We start from the raw sequence: 20,627 nt of genomic DNA, 5'->3' as shown, positions 1-20,627 counted from the left end.
CAGGTGCACGCGCTTCAGAGTTAATCGCAAACTCTGGATTAAACCTGAGTTGACAGAGAAAGTTTATACCGAGCGTTGTGCAACATCTGATCCTGATCTTAACCAGTTTGGATTTATCTGGATTTGTCAACTCTAAACCTACTCTGAAACTCAGAGTTTGTTCAACTAGCTTCATGCAACAGGCCACAGGGGTTCCCTTTAAAACCCACTGTGGTCTCTATAAAATAGGGGCTACGACTATACAACAAGGCTATATACAGTAACCACTTCACTATATGAGCAATTACATTTTATGAGCATTTTTATTGTTTAAAATACAATTTATAATCCCCTAAAGCTAATCAGAATATATCTCAAACGTTGTCATCATGTTGACATCATCATGTCATGTAACAGTTGAGTGAGTCTCACACAGAAAGTTTGTTCAGTTCATTAACAATCACAGCTAAACAGGAAGTTATTATTAACATCATCTGCGGGGGTGGGAATTAACAGCACACAAACCAGTAACATGTTGTATATATACTTATTAATGGCTCAGTTTGGAGTGGAAAGTCTGAAGGTAATAATACACACAAAAATAAACATGTCACAATCACATCACCTTCAGTGAGTATTAGTGTTGTTTGTGGAGAAATGAGAAATCAATGATGATCATTTACAGTGATTTAGAAACCCATATTCCAAAAGATACTGAATGAAGTTCTTATACCACAGGAATTACTCAAGATATTCATGAAGAAACAGTAGTGACTGTACTGATAACACTATGCCGATATAATGATATTGTATTCATGGGTTGTTAGAACAATGAGAGTATTTGCTACATTAGGCCAGTGTACAGTAAAAGATCTTCAACCGATTTTCACCACTCCTTCTTTTACACCATTATCCAAGGCACAAAATTACAAAACAGAGGCCTCTAGTGGCAAAAATGGAGGATAACAATTCATCTTTCAGTATTTGTGCTTTCTAAAGCAACATGAATATAAAGAAATGGGGGGGAAAAAAGAGAATTCAAACCATCTGACATGTGCAAGACTTTTCGCAGTTGTGTCCACGGCTCATGGATTATTTCTCATAGAGATCAAGTGGGTAATGCTCTTTATACTGCTGGACGTGCCGCCACATGGCGTCTTTCTGCTTGGCTATTTGAGGAGTCATCTCATCATAGACGTCAGTGAACAGCAGGTCAGGGTGGGGTTTCAGACGTTTCTCGGCTCTTTCGAAGGCCTCCATGACGAGTTTGCGGGACTGCTTCCTCCAGGCCCGTTCCTCGTCCTCGCCCCACCAGTCTCGGGCGGTCATGTAGTGCCGTAGGCGAGAGATGGGGTGGTCCTGCTTGTCCCAGTAGTTCACCTCGTCGACTGAGCGGTAGGCAGAACTGTCGTCACTGGTGCTGTGATGACCGATCCTGGAGCGGGAAGAGGAAATGAAAGGTTTCGCTCATTTCACAACACTAGGGATGCACTAAAATATCAGTAAAAATGTTTAACCCGAAAGGTAGTATGTGCAGAAACTACAACTTACAACTCTTATGTAATATATTGTAGGGTGAAGATGTGTGAGAGTTTGAGAGTTATTGTGTTCGTCAAATCATCAGTATCATCACATTAAAGGGTCAGTTCACCCAAAAATGGAAATTCTGTCATTAATTACTCACCCTCATGTCGTTCCACACCCGTAAGACACAAATGAAGGTCTTTTTAATGAAATCAGAACTTTCTGTCCATCCATTGACAGTCTACACAACTACCACTTTCAAGTAGGGCTGCAACTAATGATTATTTTGATAATCGATTAGTTGGAAGTATATTTCTTTGATTAATCGATCACGCCGGCATTCATTCAGTAAAGTCTGAAGTTCAACGCAGACTGTCAGGATGAGCCTTAATGCAAAATGGAAATACTTGTGTGAATTTATAACACTTCCAGATAAAGACATAACAGTAAAATTAAAGTTTTGCACTGAGGAAACATATCAAACATTAAATAGCACACGCATCTGTCAAAGTGCCTGACAGGGCAAGCCATGTCAAACAATACGCTACCGAGCTTAAAATAAATAATTCTCATGTTTTGGGCAGCTTGGATTACGTACCTTTCCTGCAGCAGCTCACTCTTTTCCCCCCCGCTATTTTTAGATGCATTTTTTTTTTCATAGAAATGAATATAATTTAGTGCTGTAATTTGACAGGATTGGCTGAAGTTTACCATGCACGGTGGGCAGACGCAACTAATCGATAATGACATTTGTTGTCTACAATTTCGATCATCGATTATTATCTATCAGTTGTTGCAGCCCTACTTTCAAGCCCCAGAAAAGTAGTAAAGTAATCCATGTGACTCCAGCATGAGTGCTTTATTTGCACAAAAAAAAAAAAAAAAATTTTATTTACAAAAAAACATTAATCTCCAAAAACGTCAACAACACGCATGCATTATGTGAACGCGCACTGGAGATTAATATTTTGTAAATAAAGTGGTAAATTATGTTTTTTTGTGCAAACAAAGCACTCTTGTGCACATAACATTGAGGTTAAACTCACTGGAGTCACATGGATTACTTTAATGATGTCTTTACTACCTTTCTGGGCTTGAAAGTGGTAGTTGCGTAGGCTGTCAATGGAGGAACAGAAAGCTCTCAGATTTCATTAAAAATATCTTAATTTGTGTTCCGAAGATGAACTAAAGTCTTACAGGTGTGGAACTCGAGGGTGAGTAATTAATGACAGAATTTTTATTTTTGGGTGAACTAACCCTTAAAATGACCAAATATTTGGTTGCGGCTACAGGAAGAACCCTGATTACAGACCGCTCATCCTGGGACCTGAAGCCGGTGTTGTGCTGAATTTTAACTCTCTGCCAAATTATTACCCTCCCTTGTTGATTCCGCTACCTGGTTGCCTAATCCTAACCCAATACCTAACCCTAAACCTACCTATACTGGGGACTCAGGGGGGTAATAATCTGGCAGGGGGGGTCAGAATTCAGCACAACACCGGCACTTTCATGTCTCTCGTATCACACTTGATTTGTGGTCTTACAGTATAAAAAACAATCGTCCTGTCAAGGATATGAATGCTACAACAATATTACAATACTATTAATTAGGGTTGGGCAATATGGACAAAAGAAATCTCGAAAAAGCTGTTTGTATGTCTGTGTAAGAAACTTGACAGGCACGTTTTTTTTTTTCCCCCAAGCAATAGGCTAGTTCTCTCCTACATATTTTATGCTGCTTCATAAAAGCCTACATTGCAAAATATTGTGTTGACAAATAGGTTTACAGTGCATCTCATAGTGTTTTCTGCTGAGTTTGACACTCTACATACAGTAAAAAAAAATAGGTCCAACCCCAAATGGCAGCGTTGTGGTCTCCTCCAGGTCTACATTGTTCCACATAGGCTGTTTATAAGTAATAGAATGCTGTGGAAGTTCTACTTCCTGATATTCAGCTGATTCATGTATATAAACTCTACCTGTAGGTCATGGCTTCAATAAGGAAGGGCTGGTTTTCAGCCACCGCTCTGCGTCGTGCCTCCTTTGTAGCGTTGTATACTGCAAAAACATCATTTCCATCTACACGGATCGACATCAGTCCATATCCTGGACCTCGAGCAGCTTTGGACAAAAAAAACAAAAAACAAATAAGACAAATGAAACGCAGAGATTCACATGGGAGTCTATGCCGGAAAGACTTACTTACCAATACCGTCTCCTCTATACTGCTCATTGGTCGGCGTGGAGATAGCATAACCGTTATTACGGCAGAAGAATATGAGAGGACACTCAAGGGTGGCGGAGAAATTAAATCCAGCATGTGCGTCTCCCTCACTGGCCGCCCCTTCTCCAAAGTAACAGATCACCACACGGTTTGTGTTCTCCCGCTTTACTGCGTACGCCGCCCCGGCCGCTACAGCGGGAGGAACAGATCAAACTTCTTATTGAGGTTTACACTTCTGTTTAAATGTTTGAGGCCATTAAGTGTTTGTTTTTTTTAAAAGAAATTAATACTTTTATTCAGCAAAGATGCATTCAACTGAGCAAAAATAAGAGTGAAGAGTAATGTCTGCTGAAATCATATCTTAACTATTGTACAGTACCAGTCATTACTCTTTTTAATGTTTTTGAAAGAAGTCTCTGCTCATCAAGCCTGCATTCATTTGATCAAACATACAGAAAAAAAAAGATATATTGTGAAATATTATTACAATTTAAAATAATATCTTGATATACTTTAAAATGCAATTTATTCCTGTGATCAAAGCTGAATGTTCAGCATCATTACTCCAGTCTTCAGTGTCACATGATCCTTCAGAAATCATTGTAATATGCTGATTTGATACTCCGTTATTATCAATGTTGGAAACAGTTGAGCTGCTTAATAATTTTTTATAACCTGTGACAGGACAGCATTTATTCAAAATAGAAATCTTTTCTAAACAATATAAGTCTTTACTATCACTTTTTAATCAATTTAACACATCGTTGCTGAATAAAAGTATTAATTTCTTTCGAAAAAGAAAGAAAAAAAAATACTGACCCCAAACTTTTGAACGGTAGTGTATATTGTTAAACATTTTAAATAAATGCTGTTCTTTTTTAACTTATTCATCAAAGAATCCTGAAAAAAGTATCAAAGGTTATAAAAAAATTATTAAGCAGCACAACTGTTTCCAAAATTGATAATAATTCAGCATATTTTACATTCATTTTCATATTCAGCAATTATATTGAAATAGAAAACCATTAATTTAAATTGTAATAATATTCCACAGTATTACTGTTTTTTTCTGAATTTTTGATCAAATAAATGCAGGCTTGATGAGCAGAAGAGACAAAAACATTAAAAATAGTAATGTTTCCAAACTTTTGACTGGTACTATATATTAAAATAGAAAACAGTTATATTAAATTGTAATAATATTTCACAATATTACTGTTTTTTTTGATCGAATGCATTCTTGGTGAGCATAAGAGTTTCTCAACCAGTGTGTCACAAGATGGTTTTGAGTGGTTTGCGGAGTGTGTAGTCAAAGAAACAACAACAACAACAAACTTAATTCAAAATACTTTTCTGATGAGAGACTTATTTTGAAAGACATGCATGAAAGCTGTTGACTCTTCTGTCAGACGCAGTTTAAGTAAAGAGTGCCTGAGAAAAACATGTTTTCTTGATTCAGTATCTGCTGTCAGGCTATATGTCAGCGTCATTATTCTAACGTTATTTTCATAACTGATTACGAAATAAAAAGTCTCTTACCTCAGAAAAATGAACTTTGAGAGTGGTGGCTCAATACCATCTTACTAACTTTATTGTATTAAGAATAACTAGTTAGGGACTGCTTATTTAATAGACTCACCTTATACTGTTTAGTGATATTCTTACAATTTATGTGTATGTTAACTAAAATGGGATGGTACTTGTGTGTGTCAACCATTTTTGACAAATAAATTTGCTTGGTTCAAATTCCCAAAAATGTGGGTCACAGGCCAGACCAGTTGAGAACCATTGCCATAGGAGACTTCACTCAAAAAACATTAAAATCAGACCCCAAACTTTTGAACAATAGTGTATATAAACATTCTTCATGTTCTGCGTAACAGACATGCTCACTTCTTACCTTGGGGGATCTGAGTGGCAAGTGGTGAGGAGATGGTGACAAAATTGAGGTCTTTGGAGCCATAGTGAACTGGCATTTGTCGACCCTTGCCGAGGTCATCAGCGTTTGCATAGCATTGTGCCATAAACAGATCCAGAGGGAAGCCTCTGTACATCAATACACCTACGGAAATACAGAAAAAATACATTTATATTTTTAATACACAAAATTTAATATAATATTAAATATACTATATATTAATTTATAACTAGAAGCTAAAGTTCGTAAACAAACTTTGATCTTGGCTTGAGAAAGCCTTAATGGGCAGCCTGAGTCAAAAGAGCCAACGCACACATCTGTTCGGTGTTCTGGAGCTGACCCCGCCACAGTAAATAAATCATTTAATATATGTAATTGTGTTAAATATAATAAATAAACATTGTCCAATATTAATACATAAAATGTACTTAATCAAATATCAATGCACACTAAATTAAATTGCAATATTTCTCCATCAGTGTTGGGGAAAGTTACTTTTAAAAGTAATGCATTACAATGCGTTACGTTACTTTTGCTTTACTTTTTCTCACCTGAGCTGGGCTTGCTTGTTTGTTTTCAATAACTAAAAAGTTCTATTTTTGGCAAATGTAAAGACCCTTTCACACCAAAAGTGAAATGAATAAGCCTCAGATATGCAAATTCACATCTGTACAGTAGAGGGCACAGCTCAAACAAACCCTTCAGCTGTGCTGCCATTCTGGATCGCAGAAGAACAAGAAAATGTCAACACTCTTACTTCAGCAAAGACATTGGTTAATAAAATGAGATTATGCTGCATTCACGTGCTATCGGAAATTTCTTACTTCCCACTTATTAAATCATAATTACCAGCTCGTTGCATTCAAGTGCTTTGTTGTCGGAAAGAACAGGAATCATGTAGGACACCAGATTTCTTCTTGCCATTTTACTGGGAAAATCTTATTAAAGTCAAAATGATATTTAGCGTCCCATTCATTTACAACCATAACACAAAAGATTCATAACGCTCCGAAGCTTCCTGAAGCAGTGTTTTGAAATCGGCCATCACTAAATAAGTCGCTATTTTGTTTTTTTTGGTGCACCAAAAATATTCTCGTCGCTTTATAATATTAATTTTGAACCACTGTACTCACATGAACTGATTTAAATATGTTTTTAGTACATTAATGGATCTTGAGAGAGGAAATGTCATTGCTGGCTATGCAGGCCTCACTGAGCCGTCGGATTTCAAGAAAAATATCAAAATTTTCATTTTTGGGTGAACTAACCCTTTAATAAATAACAAAACTGGGAGAGTATTGTATCTCCAGGTTGTAAACATTCTCACCAGCTTCCCGGTATTGGCCGAAGACCAAATCAGTAGGGTCAAGAGCTGCAGCGCTTCCAATATGTGTGCCCTCCTCACCGTAATTGGTCATGTAGAATGAGATACGGCCCTTGAACACAAATGCGTACCAAATTTAAGCATTATAAACTTTCAGATTTCATTTTATGATGGAGTCAGTATGGCACTAAAATCCACTCCATCTCTCACCTGCCTCTGAGACTCGTAAAGAATACGATCCATTGTGTTGAGTAACGTCATCTTCTGATAGAAATTCAAAACCGTCTCTTTTGAAAGCTGAAACACAAGTAATGCTGTGAAGTGTTTTGATATTATCATTTATTAATGATAACCTGGTTCCAGCTTATTTCCACACATATTAAATGGAATAAAAGACTCCACACCTTAGGATCCTCTGATGGATTAATGATCTGGCCCTGTCTGTCCATCACCCTATACACAGGGATTCCTGAGATCACATTGGGCTGGATAAACTCTAGGTGATCGATGAACTCTGCCGAGGCTCCGGGAAACTGCGGCTTCTCCGCTGAGGAATCAAACGGCTGCTGGCGAAGAGCTCTCTGAAGACAGAGAAACGGAGTAAAACACAAAAGTATGAGAGCGGCAGTCCATGCATTCACATACTTTAACCCTCTGAGGTCTGAGGATTTTGGGGCCCTGGAGAAGTTTTGACATGCCCTGACATTTGCGCTTTTATCAGTTGTTCATAAACATATTAATGGAAAAAGTGTCATTACACTGTATTCAGCACAAACTAGGCTACCATAATATGTGAGGAACATGTATGTACATGTTTTTTTTTTTTTTTGAAGGAATAACGTTTATGCGTGGTTATTGAAAAAACAAAAAACTTAAGTCACTGAAATAAGACCAAAAAAATAATATTAAATCTGTGTTCAAAAGACTTCTGGGTATTGGAGGTTGTAGACTAGAGTTTTTGCTTCAAAATGATGTAAAAATTATCCTGCCTACTCGTTCATATAAAACAATATATTAATTTAAATTTTGTAAGACACTTTTTGTCAAGAAACACAGTATGCGTGGAGGCGTGAATCTTTATGAATAATGCTGTGATTCACACCTGAGAAGACAAAAGATCCACATAATGACCTGCAAAAGGACCCGCATAATAATGACCCGCATAATAATGAGGCCTTTCAGTCAGGTAGGCTATGTGAACAAACCCTCTGTGATCATGCTGATAACAGGATTAATGTCCACTCTTGACAAAAAAAACATGATTTTTGTGATCTCATGCATGCACGTATTATTGCACATCATGTGAAGAAAATTTTGTATAGCCCTATGTTAAATTACTGTACCAGTCAAAAGATTGGACACATTTTTTTTAATAGAAGTCTTAAGTCTCTAACCAAATAATGGTTTTCTATTTTAACATACTTACATTAAATAATGTATAGTGTAATAATGTATAATGTATTTCTGTGATGCAAAGCGTCTGAATATTCCTACCTCTATGGCATTTCATATAGGCTACTATATTGTTATATTATATAGCTTAAATGGTAATGTGCAGTTGACAAACTATACATCATTAAAAAGATCTAAGACTCAAGCTTCACATTTTGACCTCTGTTTTACTCTTAAAATCTTATATTGACCGCAATTTCTTAATATGCTTAAAAGCATGCACATTTGGAGAAATATTGATGGATTCTCATATGTTTATGCCAATAGGAGTAATATTTATTCAACAGGAGTAATATTTATTCAATATTTATTGAATATATGATAATATATATATATGATTCGGATCGCATGTCAAACCGCCAAACTGCTGAAATCACGTGACTTTGGCGCTCCGAACCGCTGATTCATAACACTGATTCATAACGCTGTGATTCATAAGCAGTGTTTTGAAATCGGCCATCACTATATAAGTCGTCGTTGTGTTTTTTTGGGGCACCAAAAACATTCTCGTCTCTTTATAATATTAATATTGAACCACTGTACTCACATGAACTGATTTAAATATGTTTTTAGTACATTTATGGATCTTGAGAGAGAAAAATGTCATTGCTGGCTATGGAGGCCTCACGGAGCCATCGGATTTCAACAAAAATATCTCAATTTGTGTTCCGAAGATTAACGAAGGTCTTAAGGGTGTGGAACGGCATGAGGGTGAGTAATAAATTACATTTTTTTTCATTTTTGTGTGAACTAACCCTTTAAACCATCAGCTGTGCCTATTGACATGCATTATACGACAGACTGCAACGGTTGGAGTTAAAAATCATCATTTGTGTTCTACTGAAGAAACAAAGTCACCTACATCTTGGATGCCCTGGGGGTAAGCAGATAAACATCAAATTTTCATTTTTGGGTGAACTATCCCTTTAAATATTTTCTATATCATGTGCACACTGTAAAGCATTGCTGTATTAATGTGAATTGGATTTTGCTGCATGAAAAGGAAGATTGGCTCAGTTGTGTTTACACAACTGTACATGAATGTATAATACTATGACAAATGTCAAAATATTTTTTATGTGCATGGTTTGCATATCAATTTAGGATCACAGTGTATCTTAATGCACTTGAGACACTCAGATTTAATGTCCATTTTCAATTAAGATCATCTCGAGGAAAAAGTGTGATGATACATTACAGTTTTAAACAATATATATATATATATATATATATATATATATATACACACACACACATTTTAGCACCTTAATTTAATACTATTTTATTGTTGTTATTATAATATTGTGTATTTCTTTTTCTTTTACATCAAATAAAATCATGCCAATAAAGTTTTATATTTTTAAAACTGAAAATAAAAGTATTTCAATGAATCATGGCTGCTGGGATTAGCTTTGTGTTTTCCTCCACACACCCCCCTCAACCAGCCAATCGGCTCTCAGTGTAAATCTACAGCCTTGTGAAGGTTGAACAGTTCATTACCCACAACAATAAACAGAGATCTGACCACTAGTTATTAGATTAAAACAATTACTATAGGATTGGATTACTTGATCAATCAGATCGAACACAATAATCTTTGGTTTCTAGGTCAGATGAGGAATACCTATACATTTGTATTAACATTATTCTAAGACTGAAGTCTAATTTTAAGACTTATATTGTATATATTTATATTAAGGTGCTTTGTTGTGCCATACAATCCAAACAACGACAAATGTTTTGAGGCTCGCGCAGCTAACGTTACACATAGTTCATACATCTGATTAGCAACTTTTGCTACTTTTACTGAGTATATACAACATTCATACACGTTAAACTTACACAGACGCGGAATGCCCTTTGCTGGAGAAGCGTTGTTGCTTTCAACGCAGTATTTTGACGAATTGAATGAAGTCCAATGCCGTATAATTTCTTAACACATCTAACAGCCGCCATCTTTACGTCAAGTGCGTGACTCGCGTCTTTTCTCTCCTCTAATGACAGTCTGAGAAAATCCCACACAACGCGCCCCCTGCTGGACAATGACATGCAATACAAACATTAATTTAGTTTTTTTACGTCTATATCTGGGAAATGTATATATTTATTTGCATATAAAATTTTATTTAGAATAAATTCATGATTGTAACTACAATTAGTAGCAGAAACATTTTTGATTAAACCGGTCTAGAGGTTTCTGGCATCGTGGTCATTACAACACTTTTACCACTAGAGGGCGAACGTGTGCCACGTCGTCATTATGGTGCGCGCTCAAAACAATGACGCGTATGAATGCGACGAGAGGATTGTGCGTGAGGACCATGATGGAGTTAGATCAAAGTTGTTCAGTTTTAAGGGAATATGGAAGTCAGCAGAGTTTGTTATCAAGACCTGACGGCTCTTCTACTTTTGTTCAAGGTATTTACATCAGTTTTGTAACTGATTTGTTTGTTTATTCAGAGCGACGGGTTGCCGGTCAAGCCAAAGAATGTCCAGCAATCTTTTTGTTTCATTCATATCTGTCTTTTTGGATTTGTAAATGTATTTTCAGGAGATACTAGTATCCTGGCTGGAGTTTATGGACCAGCTGAGGTTAAAGTCAGCAAGGAAATCTACGATCGTGCTACTGTAGAGGTTCTTATCCAGCCCAAAATGGGGCTTCCAAGTATGTATTTTCAATTGTGAATATATCATTGTTTTATTAGTAATAATCATCATGACATAATTTGTACACTGTAAACATGAGTTATGAGTAAATAATAAATATATATATATATATATATATATATATATATATATATATATATATATATATATATAATGTATATATATATAATAAAAAAATATTAGAATGTTTACAAATAGTTACACGTTTTACAGCTGTCTTGTTTAATATTGTTTAGGTGTTGTTGAACTTCTGTCTTTAAAATTAAAAACAAAGGCTTATTTTCCCCATATTTACATTTATGTATACAGTGCATGCATGATTATTAGGCAAGTTGATATTATCTTAAAATAAAATATTTTTTCCAGGCACATTTTACCAATTGAAAACCGCATCAATTTTAATAATTACTATTAAGATTGTATATAATCATTAATTGACGATATGTAATTGTTGATGAGGTCTTGAAGTGAAAAACTTATATTCAGATAATTATTAGGCAGTTTTTTTCTTATTATTATGAGCATTTCCTGTCCAGTGGTCACACCTTTATTTTGCAATTTCTATAATATTGCATCCTTCTCACGATCATTTAATAATTTCTGACTTTACAGAGCGAGTTAAATCTCTTTTTATGGACCATTTTACCTGTAAAAAAAAAAAAAACCTGCTTAGTAATTATGCACATCTAAATATAAGGTGTTTTTCACTTCCAGCCCTCATTAACAATAATGTAATTTATAAATGATTATATACAAAATTAATAGTAGTTATTCAGATTTATGTGATTTGGAATTGGTAAAATGTGCTTGGAAAAAAATATGATTGGAATTTTGCCTAATAATTATGAATGCACTGTACTAAATTTAGCAGTTTAGCAGTAAATTTAGCAGAAGTAGCATATTAAATGATATGCCTTATGAAAACACGTCATAGGTGGAGAAAAAAAATTATATAACAATATCCTTAATAAATGAACAGAAATCTGACCAAAAACTAGTTAAATGAGGACAACTCCAAAATAAATGAAAGCATTTTTCTGCGTGTGAACCACAAAATGTACAAAAATATCACTATTAAATCTGTTTACAAGATAGATAGTATTTTCAAGGGTTTAGTTTAAGAGAAATTACTTTGATTTTAATTATGATTAAATATTTATGAGATAGTCTGATGTGGAATCAAATTTGGAAACTATCAGATTGATATAATAGCATAATAATTTCCGTTTGAACACATCAATTATAATTCCTAATGGAGGACATTTTTTTTCTTCTTCTTCAAGAAGCCATTTCACTCCAATATACATCACACAATACGGAATAAAACTATCACAACTTCTGTTTTATGCAGACTTTAAAATTCCATTTAATAAAAGTTGTCATATTTATTTTATGATGTGCATTCTTATGGAAAAACAAGTTATTTATCAAGGTTTCATCAACAAATTGTTTGAACATTTTTGAAAAATTAATAATCGTGCAAACTTTAATTGCATGACTAGTAATAATCATGTAGTGTGTTTAATGATAAGTGGCTTTTAATTCAGTAATTCCATTATTCAAACACCCCTTCTGTCAACAGACGCAATCCAGACGCCTGCATTGCCAGTTCTCACCATTAGGTGGCTGTCTGGTACAGACCGAGTTTCGCCATTGCATCTCCTCAAACTCTTCTCATGTTGTGTTCTGTTAGGTGTCCGGGAGCGCGCGAGAGAGCAGTGTGTGCGCGAGACGTGTGAGGCGGCTCTTCTGTTGACGCTTCATCCTCGCTCCTCTCTCACAGTCATCCTGCAGGTCGTCCACGACGATGGCTCTGTATCCTGAACACCAGCAATGTTTCTAATTTGTGTTAAATTAAGAGAGTATATTTGACGTATATATGTACTTGCTTTGACTGTACTAAAGCATACAAATAGCAGAGATGTGGGAAACATGCTAAGAATGATTTCTGAAGGATCATGTGACACCGAAGACTGGAGTAATGATGCTGAAAATTCAGCTTTAATCACAGGAATAAATTACATTTTATAATATATTAAAATAGAAAACCGTTTTAAATTCTAATAATATTACTGTATTTTGGAGAACTTAAGAATCTTTAAAAAATCTCAGACCTCAGACTATTGAACACGAGTGCACATTAATGTTTTCTGTCTCATTTTCTTGCATTCACACCGTGTCCCATCCTTATCTAACTGTCAGCTGCTGTCGTGCTGTCTGAACGCTGCCTGTATGGCTCTAATGGATGCAGGGCTTCCCATGAACCACCTGTTTTGTGGTGTGACCTGCGCTATTAGCAAAGAGGGCCAGATAACGACAGACCCCACGGCTCGGCAGGAGAAGGTAGACTGCACTTCTGTTTCCTAGGGCTGACACAAACCATACCGCACAAGTTAAGCTCTTGATCCGTGTCTTTTATGTTTTCTTTTCCAGGAGAGTCGAGCGTTGTTAACATTTGCTCTTGATAGCATCGAGCGCAATGTTTTGATGTCATCAACTACAGGCTCTTTTTCAGTCCACGAGGTGAGCTCGGATGCAGCAATTCATTCCTGCTCGTGATTCATTGCTCTGTTTGTGCCGATGATACATAGGTACTTGTGTATGTTTCATAACCTGCTCGAATTTTCTAAAAGGCAATGACATAAATGTGTTTTCTTCCTACACAGCTGCAGCAGTGCATCGCAGTCAGTCAAAAGGCTTCTGAACAAATCTTCCAGTTTTATAGGGATTCTGTCAAACGGCGATATTCAAAGATACAATAAAACATGCTTGTTAGGATTTTTACTTTGAGTTTGCATTGTCATTTCTTTACTTATTTTCACTAAATATGATATAATTCTTTATGTATCAGGTATAACATTATGACCACCTTCATAATATTGTGTTGGTCCCCCTTTTGCTGCCAAAACAGCCCTGACCCGTCGAGGCATGGACTCCACTAGACCCCTGAAGGTGTGCTGTGGTTTCTGCACCAAGATGTTAGCAGCAGATCCTTTAAGTCCTGTAAGTTGCGAGGTGGAGCCTCCATGGATCGGACTTGTTTGTTCAGCACATCCCACAGATGCTCGATTGGATTGAGATCTGGGGAATTTGGCGGTCAAGTCAACACCTCAAACTCGTTGTTGTGCTCCTCAAACCATTCCTGAACAATTTTTGCTTTGTGGCAGGACGCATTATCCTGCTGGAAGAGACCACAGCCACCAGGAAATACCGTTTCCATGAAAGGGTGTACATGGTCGGCAACAATGCTTAGGTAGGTGGTACGTGTCAAAGTAACATCCACATGGATGGCAGGACCCAAGGTTTCCCAGCAGAACATTGCCCAAAGCATCACACTGCCTCCGCCGGCTTGCCTTCTTCCCAAAGTGCATCCTGGTGCCATGTGTTCCCCAGGTAAGCGACACACACACACACCCGGCCATCCACGTGATGTAAAAGAAAACGTGATTCATCAGACAAGGCCACCTTCTTCCATTGCTCCGTGGTCCAGTTCTGATGCTCACGTGCCCACTGTTGGTTCTTTCGGCGGTGGACAGGGGTCAGCATGGGCACCCTGACTGGTCTGCAGCTATGCAGCCCCATACACAACAAACTGCGATGCACTGTGTATTCTGACACCTTTCTATCAGAACCAGCATTAACTTCTTGATCAATTTGAGCTACAGTAGCTCGTCTGTTGGATCGGACCACACGGGCCAGCCTTCAATGAGCATTGGCCGCCCATGACCCTGTCGCTGGTTCACCACTGTTCCTTCCTTGGAGCACTTTTGATAGATACTGACCGCTGCAGACCGGGAACACCCCACAAGAGCTGCAGTTTTGGAGATGCTCTGACCCAGTCGTCTAGCATCACAATTTGGCCCTTGTCAAACTCGCTCAAATCCTTACGCTTGCCCATTTTTCCTGCTTCTAACACATCAACATTTTGAGGACAAAATGTTCACTTGCTGCCTAATATATCCACCCACTAACAGGTGTCGTGATGAAGAGATAATCAGTGTTATTCACTTCACCTGTCAGTGCTCATAATGTTATGCCTGATCGGTGTGTATATATAACAGTGAATTATAGTATGCTAAAACTGAAGGATTTTCTGACTTGTATGCATAATATATGAGTGTGTTATGATGACCCAGCCTACGTGCTTTCACCCACAAAGCTTTACAGAGAAATTTATGCTATTTTTATCATTTCAAGCTTGTATTTTCTAGCTCATACCCTATTAGTTTTTGGTGGCATAATGAAAAACAAAGTGTTTTTATGCCCAGCTAATAATAATAAAAAAAAATAAAGATGCACTGTAAATAGCCATATTGCTACCCAGCTGTTGTAGTTTCTGTTCTGAAATGGCTAATAAATAGCTGGATGTCTAAAAAAGATCTCAGGAGAGTCATATTAAGTAAAATAGACCATAATGCTGCTTTATTTGTGTGTAACTCAAATAGCAATTTAAGACTATAGCCAGTGAGAAAATTAATACGTAGTATATTAATATGCATTATCATTAATTGCTGCTCACCGCAGTTGCGCTTGATGTTCAATTTAGTTTCTCTAGAGATGTGTGTTGTAATGAGTATCATTAAAACATGTTGGCACTTAGTTTCCACAACAACAACACAATCACACACATTCCAAAGGCAAATCCAAATTAAATTTTCAATCAAGTGCATTTATTTGTTCATAACAGGTACCAGCGAAATTTACATACACATTTACACACGATTAATGTAGAGGAGGAATAAAATAATGACAGGAGAGGAGACTTGTGTTCCTCTCAGATGTCTGCGGTCTGTTTTACTGTACTGAGATTTAAGTGCAGGACTGTTTGTGTTGCTCTTCAATGATCACTGACCGGAGGGGGCTGTGCTATCGCTCCTCTCCTCTGCTCGATGGGGCAGCTTGTTGTAAAAGTAGTACATAATTTCCTACCATGATATGACCCAATTTCTAACTGCAGGGAGCTTGAAGGGCACCTGCCGAGGCAGTTTATGCTGACTGCTGTTTTGTGGCTTTAATCTTTTGGAGCAGGGCACATTTCAACCTTTAAATTACATAGTGTTGTTTTCTGATTGTAGTTTCATGCACTTGATATCTGACTTTCTCTATAATGTGCACTACCATTCAAAAGTTTGGGTCAATTTTTTAAGAGTTTTTTAAAAATGTTTTTGAAATAAGTCTCAGCAAGGCTGCATTTATTTGATCAAAAATACAGTAAAAGTATTATTGTGAAATATTATTACAATGTATTTTTCTACGTGAATATATTTTAAAATGTAATTTATTTCTGTGATCAGAGCTGAATTTTCAGCATCATTAGTCCAGTCTTCAGTGTCACTTGATCCTTCAGAAATCATTCTAATATGCTGATTTACTGCTCAATAAACATTTCTTATTCATTAATTACCTTGTAAATTGTTGAAAATAGTGCTGCTTAATATTTTGTTGGAAACTGAAAACTTTTGAACAGCATTTATTTGAAGTAGATTGTCTTTACGGTCACTTTTGATCAATTTAGCTCATCCTTGCTGAATAAAGGTATTCATTTATTTAAAAAGACTTTTGAATGATAGTGTATTTCTGGCATTTATATATTGTCTAGTTTAGGGAATCCTGGGTGCATTTGTATACTGATACTAGATCAGTCTAGACAGATCTGTTGTATGGATTATGTTAACAGTTCACCAGTCAAATTAATGAGCAGAATGTTTACAAACATAAATATCCTGCTTAAAATGGTTGTGCCATTAATTGTGTATGAATGCAGATGGATTTGAAAGTTTGAGAAATGTGATGTAATGTGTTTTATACTCCGAGATTAAAGCACTTCAGTCAAAGCGTTGTTTGGCACTGCTTATCACTCGCCTCTAGGGTTATCAAGGCGAAATGTAGACCCACAAAAGGGATTTAAGTATTAGTAGAGTGCTACAACAAAATAAAGAGTGCCCATGCAGACTCACTGCGGTAGAAATGTCACCCACTCCAGTTTTGAGCTTCCTATATCCCAGAATCCCCTTTTAGCCAAGTGGATTTCATGACCTCAAGTGCATGCCTTCAATCACACGAATGCAGCTTCAAGGTAATGACTGCCAAGACAGGCCAATAACCTTTAGTTCACATCTACAAAATGTACATGTTATATGCTTAGTAGCTCAGTATGAATATAAATTATGACTATCATGTTTACATACCTGCAAACTCTCACTTTGGGTGGAATTCTTTATATGAATGTTATATGAGGCATTTCCTTTTCATTCAACCTTCGTATAATGCTTAATACAGTGGGGTTTATTCACCTTATTTTTAATGTAAGAACCATTTGGAATTTGAATATTACTGGCTTTCAGTGTCTTTCACTTGCAGTTATTTTTAGCTGTACAAAAACAATCCATTACGCTAATGCATTACTAAGTAATTGATTACTGTAATTGAATTACTTTTCCCTAGTAAAGTAAGAGATTACTCTTAACTTTTCTGTAATTTAATTAGTTACTTCTGAAGTAATTGCATTAAATACAGTATAGACTACATAGAACAATTCTATATAAAACAATAGTGGGTTTAACAAACATTTAAAGTAAAATGTATGTTTTTAATGTAACCTTCTCCCTTTAAATACTTTGTTCAACTGGTGGAGCTTGATATGGGATTTAGAAAGTAATAAGTAATGCAACACTTTCTAGAGAGAGTAATTAGTACAGTAATCTAATTGGACTGTTGAAGATGTACTTAATAGTTAGTAATGAATTACTTTTTTACAGTAACATACCCAACACTGGTTATGCTGCTTGATATTGCAAACTGGCATTTGTTATCTCATCACTGCTTTGTTTACCGAGGTATTTCTGTTTTTCCATAAGCGCCACCTACTGTCAGGGAGTGAATTTGCATTTTCATATAGCTAGTCTGCACTTTTTGTTCAGACCACTTATATTTAAAATACATAATTACTTATAATTTTGACTCATCAGAACTGTTTAAATCACTGCTTTTATGGTCATTTTACAATTTAGACATTAGTGTTGTTTCAAACAACATTGCTACCAAAAACAAAACAAAACACATAGTTCTATTCGATTATGAGAATTTTTCGAAATTATTTCAACTGCTGATTCCTGATTTGTTACCTTTTTCACCGGTCCAAAGTTTGGTATGGTTTACCTGAATCATAGGTGTTTTGTCAGTAGGTAGAAAAATGGAGAGTCAAGCTAAGAATATTCCTGCAGGAGAAACTTTATATGAATGTATCTCTAGGGAACAGTCTTCAAAAACATTTCAATGTCATTTTCTTTTTGTCCTACCTCTGTAAACACAGTGGTGTTTATAAGCGCTGCTTTGTGTACAGGGGTAACCACTGCATTTCTGCTTTTCCTATAAGTGCCATCTACAGAGAGTGACTCTGCATTTTCATTCTGCCATTTTTGTTCAGACCAATTATATAGAAGATACATAATCATTTACAAATTACTGATTCGTCACCTTTTGCGCCAGTCCAGAGTTTGCAGGTATGGTTTAGCTGAGTCATATGAAGTGACAGTTTTGTTGGTGGGTGGAAAAATGGAGAGTCTACATTTATCAAGCTATGAATAGAGTCCTGCAGGAGAAGCTTCTCATAACAGTATGACTCAGTGGAAGCTGAAGTATATATGTGTGTATTTTTCCCATCGCATATGAACATTTGCCTTACTTGAACTTGAACCTGTTTTCTATCTAACAATTTCCAACTGAGTTCTAAAGTCATTTATGGCGGTGTTTTCAGTTTGGAGAGTGGTTCAATGACCAGCTTTAGAGCTCAGATAGAAAATGACCCAGTTTGCTCGAGTCATGTGCCTCAGAGGGCAAGTCCTGCTGCTTCACAGCCAAGTCCGTTGTGATCTCCTGATCTCGCTGTCCTTGTCGAGTTCCCTTCGAAAAACCCTTAGGCCTCAGTCACTCCCTCCCCTGCCAACTTATACACAAGCGCCAAGACAGAGTGCAGGTCTCTCTTTCTGATGTGGCGCAATAATTTTTTTTTTACCCAAATACTCATCTACCCTCTCTCCAAATGACTTGATTTTTTCCTAATCTAATGAACATTTACAATCTGAAACATCTCTTTGTTCTACTGAGCTTCAGACTCTAATATGACCACGGTGAAGTTGCAGAAAATGTTACAAAGGCGCCGTCTCTGCGGAACGAATGTACTTATTACAGGTGTAGATGAATGTGAGTATGTAAAGAGCAGCGGTTTGTGTGATTAGGAATCAGGGAGGTGTGTTTCTGGAAGATTCGAGAGAGGATACCAATGCAGTAGTCTTTAAGGTGGTTTCCCAGACAGATAGGAGATCAGGGCAGCAATGGCACAGGTGTAAGTGATGATGCCGAAGACGATTGAAAGGATAGAGAGCCACAAAGCCTGCCGAGATGCTGCGCTGGCACCCTGGAAATCTCCTTGTGCTGATGCTTTGTTCGTCTGGAGGCAGAAGGTAAACAGTAGCATTAATCATAATGAATGATGGACGTCCCTTTGCTCTCTCGAGGTTGTTTACCGTATGACTGCAGTGATTAGCTTTCGAGTAGGAATGGTCAAAGGCATATGTGTTTTCTGTCATTACACTATCCCCTCTTTTATTCGTTCCTCTTCTCCTTTCACCTTTGATCCCCTCATTTTAGACAACACCCCGTGCTCTATTGGAAATCAATCACCAGCGGCCTCTCATTATGACACTAATTAAAGTCTGAGTGAAATCCATTGATCAGAGTCTTGTCAGCTATGTGGGCTGAACGTCTGGAGTGCCGCCGCCATTGAAAAGGTGCTTGAACAGAATAATAAAAGTTGCTTCAAGTTGTTTACTAATACCAAAACACACAAAAACACCTTTTGTAAAGATGACCAATCAGATTAGAGCTTTCAAGTTTTGTATGTGATACGCATCAGGCGGTCAGCAAATGGTCCGTTTGGGTGCTGCCTGAGGATAAGACAAGGAAGCTGAATAATACAAGTGCCTTGGCTTGTTTTAGTCTTATGTGTGCCACTTTGATTCACTGGTGGCATAATCCTGCAAATCTCAGTGTAATCCTGCCTAAACCCTCAGGTGTAATTCCATAATGACCACACTCACTCCCAAAAGAGATCTTGCCCTGAGCTTTCTGCTAATCTCTGCCACTTTCAGTCCATTTGCCCTTTTGCCCTTTACACACAGAACAATGAACAAGTCTGTCTGTCTGTTAGTGCATCTTTATATGCATCTTTATATCAATCTATCTGCCTGATTATCTGTCCACTAACTAACTAAAGGCCCTGTTATACTTACGCCGAAGTTCTTCTGCAATTCGGCATTCTAGTCAAGTCAGGTCACGTTTATTTATATACAACTTCATACAATAGACTGTTTAAAAGCAAGCATCTTTACAGTATTAAACAGAGTGTCAGTGTCTCTTTCAATTTGAATCACAACTACATTTTCTACAATAATGCTGCTCTCCAGTGTGTTCATGTTTTTAGTCGCAGACAAATACGTCAAAGAAGAAAGCCTCAGAGCCACACCTACCTATTACACAAT

The 20,627-nt window shown here is 36.8% G+C and overlaps 3 protein-coding genes across 4 annotated transcripts in view; 1 reads left to right on the top strand and 2 right to left on the bottom strand.

Moving 5' to 3' along the window:
- Window positions 1–283: 283 nt before the first annotated feature.
- On the bottom strand, window positions 284–10,431 carry bckdha (branched chain keto acid dehydrogenase E1 subunit alpha). Its single transcript, XM_051869935.1, has 8 exons — window positions 10,264–10,431; window positions 7,374–7,550; window positions 7,180–7,266; window positions 6,973–7,081; window positions 5,628–5,789; window positions 3,710–3,916; window positions 3,483–3,624; window positions 284–1,414 (listed from the first exon to the last, which is right to left on the bottom strand). Exons 1-8 carry the CDS (start codon window positions 10,375–10,377, stop codon window positions 1,072–1,074), a joined length of 1,341 nt encoding a protein of 446 aa, XP_051725895.1. The 5' UTR covers window positions 10,378–10,431; the 3' UTR covers window positions 284–1,071.
- A 241-nt stretch (window positions 10,432–10,672) lies between these two features.
- Window positions 10,673–13,872, top strand: exosc5 (exosome component 5). The gene is made up of 6 exons (XM_051869947.1): window positions 10,673–10,839; window positions 10,973–11,086; window positions 12,782–12,903; window positions 13,291–13,431; window positions 13,522–13,611; window positions 13,755–13,872. Exons 1-6 carry the CDS (start codon window positions 10,701–10,703, stop codon window positions 13,848–13,850), a joined length of 702 nt encoding a protein of 233 aa, XP_051725907.1. The 5' UTR covers window positions 10,673–10,700; the 3' UTR covers window positions 13,851–13,872.
- Window positions 13,873–15,736: 1,864 nt separating this feature from the next.
- The window catches only part of tmem91 (transmembrane protein 91), a 29,542-nt gene continuing 24,651 nt past the window's right edge, over window positions 15,737–20,627 (bottom strand). For both annotated transcript variants that reach the window (XM_051869945.1, XM_051869946.1), the window contains one exon: window positions 15,737–19,537. In XM_051869945.1, coding sequence (XP_051725905.1) covers window positions 19,382–19,537 — 156 coding nt within the window. In that variant the 3' untranslated portion in view covers window positions 15,737–19,381. The remainder of the gene's footprint in view (window positions 19,538–20,627) is intronic.

The sequence above is a fragment of the Ctenopharyngodon idella genome, chromosome 18 (assembly GCF_019924925.1).
Source record: "Ctenopharyngodon idella isolate HZGC_01 chromosome 18, HZGC01, whole genome shotgun sequence".
NCBI lineage: Eukaryota > Metazoa > Chordata > Actinopteri > Cypriniformes > Xenocyprididae > Ctenopharyngodon > Ctenopharyngodon idella.
Note: the sequence above shows the minus strand (reverse complement) of the source record. Positions and strands in the feature narration are given on the sequence as shown.